Below are 11,330 nucleotides of genomic sequence, written 5' to 3'. Positions count from 1 at the left end.
CCTAAAAAAAAAAAAAAACTAACCGGGTACTCAACTAACTGAAGAAGTAATAACAGCTGAGAAACATGATGGGAGATATGCATCATAAACATCAGAACAATACAGTTACGACAGCCACAATCAATCGGAAGTAAGTTTAAAAATCCTGAGATATGGTGTATATACAGTATTTAGGACTAGGAGATTAGGCTTGATATACAGTCACACTTCAAAAACATCCAAAACTCCAAAGTGGTGCTGCTGCAGGATTATTTTCACTACCTCCCCAACCACTTACTACTAAGCGGCCATAATGATAATGCCTTTAATGAAAAGCAAAATTAAGCAAAACAACGAGAAGCCAATATTTACCTAACACTGCATCACTGCCATTATCAATGAACGCGTCCTGACTTATCGAGCATGAAGAATTGCTTTGATGAGCGACGAAATCCTGCGAAAAAAAATCAACGTCTTCCTTTGCACTTTTTTCTTCAGATCCTTCATCCGCTGTCAAATCGCTACTTTCCATCATCAAAGAAGTGCCATGCTGCCGATGTGCTTCCAGTGCTAGTGAGGCTAATTTTTCCTGAAAATAAAAGAGCGGTGTAGTTTATAAGATAGTTCTTAGACCGATAGGCAAACTTATCAGTGCCCATACAAAAGATCATATAGTCTAGTCAGACGGGCACATTAAGAGGAATTTAGCTATAACTCTAAAACTTTTTTCAGTAATTGAAGAATGTTTAATAGTGCAATTATATTTATGCTAATTACAGTGACCTGCCTTCTCAGAAAAACGAAAGACATGGAACAGTTTTTAGAAATGACTGTTTATGCACAATTATTAGAAAAAAGTCGGCGGAAAAAACTATTCAAATAATGACATTTAGAAGAAAAAGCGAAAAAGCAACTACAGTTCACGTGTTTCGAATACATCAAACAAAAGACAGAAAAATTTGTACTTTATACAAATTTGAAGCTCTGCTGTTATATTTTTGTTGAGCATCATTTGTATTACATCCATGCTGCTTGAAAAAATTGTTCTGAAAAGGAGACATATCATGGTCGACCACCTTTTCATTTTGTTCATAGAAGTATACATATAAGCAAAAAAGAAGTGCAACTGTCATATGAAAAAACCTGTAAAAAGATGAATCAAGTCATGACATTCCAACACCTGCTAAATAACTGACAGAATTATTTTAACCACACAGATGCGGGTGCCTCCGTATGTTTAAAATGTGTGGTTATAAAAGAAAAAAGAAAACAACGATGACGTATGACATCCTTATCGTGGGAAGATTTCAAATTTTCAGTTCCTTGTGATTATTATCGCAAAATTAGCGGCACTAAAACTACAACACAGTTAAATAAGTGAACCTAAGCAATCAGTTAGATTAAATTGCCAAGTGCAAAAAAATGTACTAAAAAAGATGTTTTCTGAGACCTGTATTTCTCGTTCTTTTCGTTTTTTCACTATCATTTTCGACATTTTATTAGTTCTACGAATTCAGAATCTCCTTTATACAAATGTTATTTATATAAGCGAATATTTTTGTGAATTAATGCATATGCTGCTGATGAGAACAATCTTCGATCAAGACAAAAGAACCTCGACGGAAAAAACGAAAACAAAGAAACAGGTGCATTCGAACGCGCTTTCAAAATTTCTCTATTAAAAGATGTTCATGCTTTCGTTCCATATCCTTCCTTTCTATTTAGAAGAAAGCATAAACATACCGCTTTAGCATTCCCACCAATTTGCATAGCGCGCAACTGTAACCATGTCCATTTAGTATCCAAAGTAGTCGATCGTACAAAACTGATATGAACGCCTAAATTGCGATGTATCGCCGAGCAATCAATGCATAGGTAAATGCCATAAGTTACTGATGCCCATGTGGGATTACGTGCACCACAATCGAAACATTCCTGGATTACTGTCTCACGTATTATGACGTTTGAAAACATTAGCTTGAACTTATCTACTCGGAATTTCCAGCCAAAAGTTGATTGTGAATAACCCACACAAGACTATTTCTCTTTTTTGATAGTCTCTCTATCGAGTGCTCTTATCCTTTACTGGAAGCATAAAAAAGTTACATCCTCTTCATCATTACCAATCAGTACTGGTAGTACCGCTGATCTTTAATCTATTATCACTTCCAATACTTTACACATAATTCTTCGACTTCCCTTCCTGTTACCATTAAGTAACAGCTAGCAACCAAGAATTGCAAAAAATAGAGAGAAAAAAAATCTATTCAATGAATTTCTCCAATGCAATTGCAGAGAAAGATGAAGACAGTTACCCCAAAAGAACATACTTTATTGCATGGTATAGCGCGAAGCTTTCGAAAAACGGTTTGGATATCTGCCTTCAATGGAGCTTCTTCTGTTGCACCCATTTTGCTTTCCTCTTTTCATAATACAAAGTAACAATTATGTCACGAAACTGTAGTAAAGATTGAGTTACAGTTTTATACAGAGATTTGTCGAAGGGGTTTTTTTTCGAACGTAAAACTATTCCAACATAAAATGCATGAATCGAAATGGTTTTATAAAACACGTCCAAATGCCAACCACTAAAGATTCAAGCTTATCTCGTGTGGAATAGTTATCTTATTGATAGGTACCTTACTGATACGTAAGATAACTCAGATGGCGCTAAATCGTCAATATATGATGTACCGCAACACGGTTAACACGTGACAGATTGTAAATGTACAGCGCACTGGACCACTCAATTCCAGCATCATGACTTGTCGCAACATATGACGTGGTAGTTCCACGTAGCAAAATCCAAAACCGTAACGTCGACATACACGATGTGCAAACTTGGCATCCCACCTAATTTAAGATATTTATAATCCTTACGTCGACATTTGGCAGAAATTCATCCCAAATGTTTCTCCAAACCTAATGGGAACATAAAAATTAGAGGATGAAATATCTATTCCTTCCGGTTAAGCAACTAATTACATTAATGGCAGCGTATTTTTCTTTAAATTTTCAAAATGAATGGAAAATAATGATGTGAAAGAACAGTAGTAAATTAAATATAATTCATTACATCGGTATTATACAGCAATCAGAAAAATAAATATAAAATAACGAAAGAAAGTTCGAGAAGTAATCCGTAATAGAGCGAATTTGAAAAAAAAAAAAAAGAAAAGAAACGCCAAATTAATATGAATTTCGAGACGAAAACTGAATAATTTCTTAAGAGTATTTCGAACAAAGCAGTTTCTCAGAATAAGTCCACAGTGAAAATCTGTACTTTCATCATAATTTAAGCCATATCTTATATGCTGAAATTGTTACGATTCCGCGGTATGCAATGGCCGAGTTCCTGCATCTATAAGAAATGCCTATGAAGTGATGAAATCATTCCGTTAAATTTTTCAAATTCTACAAGTTTCGTTTTTGTTCTAAAAAAATTATTACTATTATTATGATTACACATTGTTAAACTATCCTTCGAAAATTGAATATAACAGCGCACCTATCATAGCTAATCCTAATCACCTGCTATCAGATTATTGCTGGTATACCAATTGACACCGCTGATGGATATAAAAATGATTAACTGTATTTTAAAATTCCACAATAATAGATTATGTTTTAAGTTAAAAACATAATTTCAATTGTAAAGTGATGAAATCAAATCAAAACAGTAAATTTAATAACAAATTTAATAAAAGTATATTTACCCTGACTTGAATTGAAGAATATTTTAGCGGAACTGAATGTGTACGAAAGCAATTGGAATTCCTGAAAACAGAATTCCATGGTACAAAATTATTACAGGATGACGGACAAAAAACTCAGAATATGATTAACGGATTGAGCGACAGCAAGTTAGAAAAGTTCCTTCGTCCATTTTTTTTTCAGGCAAGCTATGAGAATTTGAATAACATAAATCAGAATTCGAAAAATTTCGAATTGAATTAAAGCCCACGTTCAATTTCTCAAACAAATTTTGAATTCTACAAATTCTTGCGTGCATAAGAACAGGACATCATTCCCAGAAGAAATCAAAATCTAACTTTCTGGTATTGGTCCAGCTTCGCCAGACGGATTGCTACCGATGGATCCAAAGCAATTTTAGTAGATGAACTTTTAGAGTTGAGTGAGGCATTAACAATTTCTTCTTCACATTCACGGGCCACCGACTGGAACCAGTTCAAAGATGAGAAATAAGTGTGCTGACCCAATAGTACCAAGATAAATGCTACACCTAAAAATTCCAGAACGTCGAAGGACTTCCATTCGTTTTGAATAACGAATACTAAAATCAAAACTAAGAAAAAAAACCTTCGATAATTTGTGCTAAAACGAAATTTTTCGAAATTGAAAATTATTACAAATTTATTCATTTTATTCTAAGAGTGAAACATAAACAATAGACCCTATAAATTTTTGTTTCTTCATTACTTTGCTATTGAATTCCCAAGAACTACTCTCTAAAATACCAAGAATAAATCCATCATCCGTAAAGGTGTTGTTCTGTTTCGCTCTTCGTCCTAATTTCCCTTTGCAAGATAGCATTCTGTCCACGTAATTGATTGTTAACGGTGGCACAATCATGTAAAAGAAGTTCAAATGCTCATATTTCGTATTCTCGCACAATTCTGGAGCGAACGCTTCCACAAGAATCTGAAATCTAACTGACTATATTTAATTTATTTAATTATTAACTTTTAATTCATAATTCTTCCTTAAATTTATTTTTAATTTAATTTTTGCAATTCTTTTTCAATTTAATTTTTTTCTTGATTTTTTAATTTGTTAACTATTTGAGCTATTCAATTATTCTTAAGTTTTAATTTAAATGTTCGGATATTAGGGTATTTAAGTATCCAAATATTTGATTAATTAGACATTTAAGCACCCAATTATCCAAGCACTTCGATATTCCGGTATTTGATTATTACGTTAACGGCAGCTCGATCATCTAAAAGAAGTTCAAATGCTCATTTTTTACTTTTTCGATATTTCGGTATATTCAAATATGTTCGGTATATTCATGTATTCAAACATATTCAGGCATAATGGAGTAAACCTCCATAATAAGTGCTTAAATAGTTACTTGACCATTCCAGTATCTAAGTATTCTAGCATTTGAATGTTTAGATGTCCAAGTATTTAAACAGTTTAATACTTGGGTACTTAAGTACTCGAGTATCTAAGCATTCAGGTGTTTAAGTATTCAAGTACTTGAGTATTTAAGTATTCAAGTGTTTGAGTCAATATTCAAGTATTCAAATATTTCAGCATTCAAGTATTTGAGTAACCAAGTATCCAAGCATTCGAGTATTCCAATGATTGTTTGAGTGTTTCAGTATTCAAGAACTCAAAAGTTTGAGTATTAAAGCACCTGAGTATTCAAGTGTACGAGTATTTAGGCATTCGAGTATTTATGTATTTGAGTATTTGGGCATTTAAGTACTCGAGTACTTAAGTATTTGAGCATTTAGGCATTTAAATACTCGGGTGTTTGAGCATTCAAGTACTTGAGTATTCAAGTGTTCAGGTATTTCAGTATCCAAGTGTTTAAATATTTGAGTATTCAAGTATTTCAGCATTTAGATATTCGAGTATTTAGGTAACCGAGTATTTAAGTATTCAAGTTATTCAAACATCTAAGCACCTAAGTATGCTCAAATATTCAGGCATAATAGAGATTTAGAAAATATTTAAATAGTATTTATAGAAAGGGAGGATACATTGATAATACTTGAATTAACAGATTGATATGATTATGGTTGAAAACCTGTAAATAGTTGTCCGATTGATTAATATTCTTTTTTGCCACATCGAAAACATTATCCAGTACTCTAGCAGCATTGATAGTTTCCGATGATAGTTTTGAGTTGATTGCAAGCGGTTCGAAGGATGGGACATCATCAAGATTGGGAAGAAATCCCAAGGATTGAATACTCGCTTCAATACCACCTGATCTATAATCGTTTGGTGTTAAGTAACTTGAAATAACACTTCAGTTCTTTTGAAAATTGGAAAACAGCTAATCTTTTCTTGTAATGATCCTAATAAGGAGTAACTGGAAATGTAAAAACCCATCAAAAAACTGACCTTACGAGCCTTACGTAGCCCATGACATTTCCGATTTCAGTGATCAGAATACGCAACTTATCCAAGTACAAATCATCATCCGAAACACCAAGGAACCGAATTGCAGCGTTGAAACGTTGCGCTCGACTTACCGGATACTGAAACGTGACAGGAATATTTCCCGCCAAGTTTAACACTTCGTAAAATACTAAATAATTAAATAGGATTGTGAAAAAAATCAAAAAAGAAAATTTCAATTACTAAAGTTCACTGGGCAAAAATTTTTTTTAAACATTGGGTTTTCTAGCATATGGAAAAAAAAGTTGGAGATCACTTGAAGATCACTGGATGAATACCAAAATAAACGATTCCAATGAACTTTTTTTACATTCCTCTATTCACTTTCCTCCTTAGAAAAAACATGCAAGGAAAAAGATGAAGGAACGGATTCCGTCCACATATATCCGGAGGAGGCTAACCATTTTTCCGAGTTTTTCACCATTCTCATGAAAATATCGCTCATCCTTAATCAACTGATTCCTAATACGATCATCGTATAAGAGTTGCGAAAAAGTGTAGAATTTCTTTTTGAGAAACTGATAAGCATGATTGATCTACAAATGTATTGTGATTAGCGAAACATTAGATTGATTATATTTTTAAGTTCTGTAAACAATTAAATTGGCTTAAATTTTTACACCACAATTTCATCATTACAAAAATTCTCGAAGTCAATACTGGGAATTTGAAAGTGAAGAAATTCAAGCATTAGTGAATCCTGGATTCATAAAAGCTAATCCTTAAATGCTTTATCAATCGATCTATAAATACATTTATGAACTTTCTTTTTTCATTCACCCTATTCATTATCTAAAAATTTTAGGTTGAAAAATGACTTAGCTTATGAAAGAAAATGGAGAAAATTCATAAGTTTAATCATACCATCGTATGCATAATACCCATACCATGGGTTCGTATCGAATTAGCAACATGTTCAGCAGTTAGTATGGTTAATTGCTTGCTTTTACTGTCTTTTTCGATAAAGAACTGAAACGAAAAGTAAACTCTTAAGTTGCATAAAAGGCAAAAAAATAGGGAAATGAATGGAGGACAATGGACAAAATACTTCTAATATAACATTTTTGCATTGTAATAAGGGATGAGAGTTTGAAATTTGCATATCTTATGTGTTTTCCTTGAATCGCTTTAAATCGATTTGCTGGATTAAAAAAAAAAAATTGAAGGTATGGGAATAAATTACATTATTAGGCCTATACTATATCTTACAGTTGAAATGAAAAATTTTTAACTACTGAATTATAACTCACTTTCAACATTTCAAATTTCAATAAAGTTAATTGTTAAAATTGTAATTTTTGAGTTATAAATTAGGAATTACAGAATTATACAGTTAGCTGGAGCAAATGCGCATTTGATCACAGATTACAAATTTATAATGTGATCGCTAAATCGTCAAAAATTTTTCACCTAAAGGTTTTAGTTAACTCAAATAGAATACCTTACAAATGATGAGATATCTAGTTTGAATTTGTGTCAAACTTTAAAATCCACCTAAAAATTTCTAAAGACATCTGAAATATGAACCTGTTCATTTAAATTATAGTCATAATTTTCCACAAATGAGTCGATATTTCGTGCAACAAATAATACATCTGGACCTTGATCAAGTTTTTGAAATGGTAGACGACTCTGACATAAGATTAAATTATACTTTTGTTTAGCCAACAAGCCCATTGTCATGTAGGTGTTCGAATCATGCAAAGCGACAGCTGTCAAATTGTAGAATGTACTTTCCAAATACTTCTCAACATATCCTAAAATCTCGACAAATTGAGGAGAGGGAGAGTTCAATTTTTGTTAAATATCTCAGAAATAGTTTGGTATGTTTTTTTTCTTCAGCCACTAAACAATTTGTACAGTTTTTGCGACTTTCGCCTTTAATCTCATTTTTATTAAGTTTGTTGAATTTTTTTTCTTATTTTTTCCTAACTTTTTTTCACTGTTTTTTCTGTTGTTAATTTTTTTCTATTTTTCTTTTCTTTTTTTTCTGACATATTACATTAATGCTTGAAAAATCCTGGTAGTAATAATTTTCGTGTTACTAGCAGAATATCCCGATGGTGTATTAGTGTTACTATTCAAAAAATGACAATTACGTTTCACATCAATCAATCGATCAAACAGTTGCACCGCGGGCATTTGCAATAAATGAACTAAACGCATGTTTGTATCATGGATCGGATCCTTCGGTGTACGATCGTCCAGTTGGAGATGAGAATGAAAGGTTAACCGTAAATCTGTTTCTACTGTTTCACATAGTTTTTTCAAATACAACTAAAATGGTTCCATTATATCCATTTCATTATTTCATTGTATTCAAGCTTTAAAAAAATCAGAAAGAAAATAAAGTGTGAAATTTTCACACGAAAAAATTTCGATAGGTGTTTTATTTTATCGAAATTTAAATTCCCAAATAGCATAGCGTTTTTAGCAATGAAATTGAAAGAAAAGAAAAAGAGGAGTGGAAAGAAAAGAAACTGAATGACCGTTATTCTTTGAATTACAAATTCTCATTTGAAATGATAGCTATTTTGTTCATGGAAACTGAGATTTTGGTTATAGAAAAGCTTTAATGGAAGAAAATATTCAAACAGAAATATCTTACCCGGATATTATGGCCAATACATGTTTTCGATTAATGAACCAATTAGAAATATAACACATCCTTTTATTTTTTCAGTCTTACATGATTCACACTACTTTCTCATTCGAATTCTAACCTTTTCGTACAACTCATATAATTCCTCTCGCACCGATTCCTTGATCTTTATATCAAATTCGTTCTCATCTGAACCCAGTATTGTTTCAATGTCATTGATTGCATCGAAGAAAAACTGCAGAAAAAATTGAATTTCAAAATGGAAATTAGCATGTAAAATTCTGAAGCATGCAGAAGTAAAAAGAGCAACATAAATGAAAGGTCATGACACTACACTTGCACTTGACGTATTTTTATATGATGAAAACGTTGGAAAGTGATCCAATCGTACTTCCAAGTTATGTGTTAATCTGATGCTACGAAAGATACACATCTGAACAAAAAAAAAAACCGAACAAACCTCAGGTCGTGAATTGTTATTTTCAATGATTGCGCTAAAATATGCAGCGATGAATGACCGATGCCAGAATAAAAATGAACAATTACAGGTGCGAGAAACAATATTTCCCAATGATGAAAGAGTTTCCAGACGTACAAGTAATTCGTCCACCTTTTCAGCATCACTTCCACGAAATATTTTCTGTAGAATAATCAACAGTTTAGTAAATTCTCAGTGAAGCAATTATTTTCCATAAACTAATTCCATATGAAATTATGCAGAAATGAGCAAGTTTGTAAGCAAGTTAACAAATCTACAAGTTGTAAATCACACTGCGACATAATAAGCTTAATAAAAAACAAACCCAACTTACATGTAAGATAAAAATATGATAAGAAGCACATTTGAAATAAATTAGAATAGGGGAAAAAAGTTACCGTATAACAAGCCATGTCTAATGCTGTGCCTGCAACAGCCAAACTGGTTCGCGAAACTGAAATGTCAAAAATTAGCTCATTGAAATAATACCTTTAAAAAAGTGAGAAAATTTTAGAAAATGTACGGAAGTAAAAAGAATCTTTATTTCTTCAAATTCAATTTATGTCCATTTAGGCTATAAAATGTAAGAAAATTGTCCAAAAATTTTGCTAAAATAAAGCGAAAAAAAAAACACTTACTCAAACCTGAAAGAGCATTCTCAGCAACAGTTAATGCAGAAAGTTTGTCAACGGTACGGTAGGAAAAATCGGATTCGCTACGAATTGTCTGGTGCACTGTGCTGATCAAATGAATAAGCTTAGCACTACAATACTGAGCTGCTTCTTGACAACTTTCTAAAACATCATACCACCATTTCCAAAATATCTCCTCGATTTCCTATAAATGAGCAAGAAGGCAATGCAAATTTTTAGGTATATAAAAAATTAGCAAAAGAAATCATGCGATTTCATCTAAGAACTTTAATAAATTTCATATTTTCATTCAAATAAATAATATCGTGTTTATTGTCCCAAACTGAAACAGAGGAGAAAGATGGAATTGAGAAAAATCGGACAAAATTGGAAAAAGAATAATAGTTGAAAACACTGACGGTGATTTTTTTTGAATTTCAAATTTTCAACAATGTTCTTTTTTTTCTGCTCCATTTCTTATACATCTTTTTGCTAAGATATAAAAAAGTTTACCAAAGATCAGAAACGTTTGTTACAATATATGAAAATAAAGATGCCGAATAATTCAAAATATATGTTGTGAAAAAAAAAATAGTACTCCTCACTATTTCTTTTTGCAGTCTCTTATTAAAAATTAAAATCATACTTTAATCGTTTCAATTAAGCGAAAAGCAGCTGAAGCAGAACTACGTGATATAGCTTTCTGTTCTACCACCAATCTACTCATCAAAGTTTTTAAAAGACGACATATTAAATCTGCATAGCGAATACCCTGCAAAACACTTTTTCGTTATTCAATATTTCCGATTTTGAATCTCTTTTTCTTTCTTTGTTTTGAATTCTTGCAATAAAAATAGAAAGATTCAGAAACCTCTCGAATTTCTCAACCAATAATTGTACAAATTTTTATCAGTATTTAATATTTTAGTATGAAATAGATGTGTTGATGGAAATTCATGGAAATCATGAATTTCGATCAACGGATCAGTTTTTCATTCCTGTTTTTTCTACCGTCATCTACATTGTCCCGCCCCTCCTCCCTCCTCCCAGAAAAAAAAGAAAACCGTCTCATTTAGATCGGCAAGATGGTAGCCTGGTGCATAATAAGTTAATTTGATGTATAACACTCATTCCCAAACATTATTCTGAGAGAAATACGATTCAAATGTCGTTGTATAAAAAGCAATTTACTTTTTGCTTTAGACAAAAAAAAAAAAAAAAAAGAAACGAATAAATAAACTACTCGCAAAAAAAGTGAAATTCGTTGTGTCAATTGATCTTTCGACATTCGTTCCGATCTCTCCTTCAGTTTTTCGTTCATATCACATTTCCATTCGTCTAACTGTAACATGAAAAATATGAATTATTTTGCAACAAACAGAAAACTATTTACGTTTTAAGTTCCTTTTCCTTCTTTTTTTTTTTTTTTTTTTTTAGGATGGATGACAACAATAATCTTTTTCATCCAAATAATTCATGAATT

At 31.9% G+C, this 11,330-nt stretch overlaps 2 protein-coding genes across 2 annotated transcripts in view; both read right to left on the bottom strand.

Moving 5' to 3' along the window:
- The window catches only part of LOAG_17679 (hypothetical protein), a 7,283-nt gene extending 4,844 nt beyond the window's left edge, over positions 1-2,439 (bottom strand). The window contains exons 1-4 of the mRNA XM_020450343.1: positions 2,310-2,439; positions 1,723-1,914; positions 945-1,025; positions 352-568 (exon numbers count right to left, since the gene is read on the bottom strand). Coding sequence (XP_020306002.1) covers positions 352-568; positions 945-1,025; positions 1,723-1,914; positions 2,310-2,390 — 571 coding nt within the window. The 5' untranslated portion in view covers positions 2,391-2,439. The remainder of the gene's footprint in view (positions 1-351; positions 569-944; positions 1,026-1,722; positions 1,915-2,309) is intronic.
- A 218-nt stretch (positions 2,440-2,657) lies between these two features.
- LOAG_17678 (WASH complex subunit 7) overlaps positions 2,658-11,330 on the bottom strand; it is a gene marked incomplete at its 3' end in the record, with an annotated part of 13,667 nt that continues 4,994 nt past the window's right edge. Inside the window, exons 8-24 of the mRNA XM_020450342.1 lie at positions 11,091-11,189; positions 10,494-10,619; positions 9,854-10,052; positions 9,614-9,669; positions 9,198-9,377; positions 8,859-8,972; positions 8,235-8,412; positions 7,663-7,892; positions 7,000-7,104; positions 6,537-6,671; positions 6,079-6,215; positions 5,759-5,945; positions 4,458-4,641; positions 4,032-4,222; positions 3,696-3,756; positions 3,307-3,340; positions 2,658-2,832 (exon numbers count right to left, since the gene is read on the bottom strand). Coding sequence (XP_020306001.1) covers positions 2,658-2,832; positions 3,307-3,340; positions 3,696-3,756; positions 4,032-4,222; positions 4,458-4,641; positions 5,759-5,945; positions 6,079-6,215; positions 6,537-6,671; positions 7,000-7,104; positions 7,663-7,892; positions 8,235-8,412; positions 8,859-8,972; positions 9,198-9,377; positions 9,614-9,669; positions 9,854-10,052; positions 10,494-10,619; positions 11,091-11,189 — 2,391 coding nt within the window. The remainder of the gene's footprint in view (positions 2,833-3,306; positions 3,341-3,695; positions 3,757-4,031; positions 4,223-4,457; positions 4,642-5,758; positions 5,946-6,078; positions 6,216-6,536; positions 6,672-6,999; positions 7,105-7,662; positions 7,893-8,234; positions 8,413-8,858; positions 8,973-9,197; positions 9,378-9,613; positions 9,670-9,853; positions 10,053-10,493; positions 10,620-11,090; positions 11,190-11,330) is intronic.

The sequence above is a fragment of the Loa loa genome (assembly GCF_000183805.2).
Source record: "Loa loa unplaced genomic scaffold supercont3.112, whole genome shotgun sequence".
Lineage (NCBI taxonomy): Eukaryota > Metazoa > Nematoda > Chromadorea > Rhabditida > Onchocercidae > Loa > Loa loa.
Note: the sequence above shows the minus strand (reverse complement) of the source record. Positions and strands in the feature narration are given on the sequence as shown.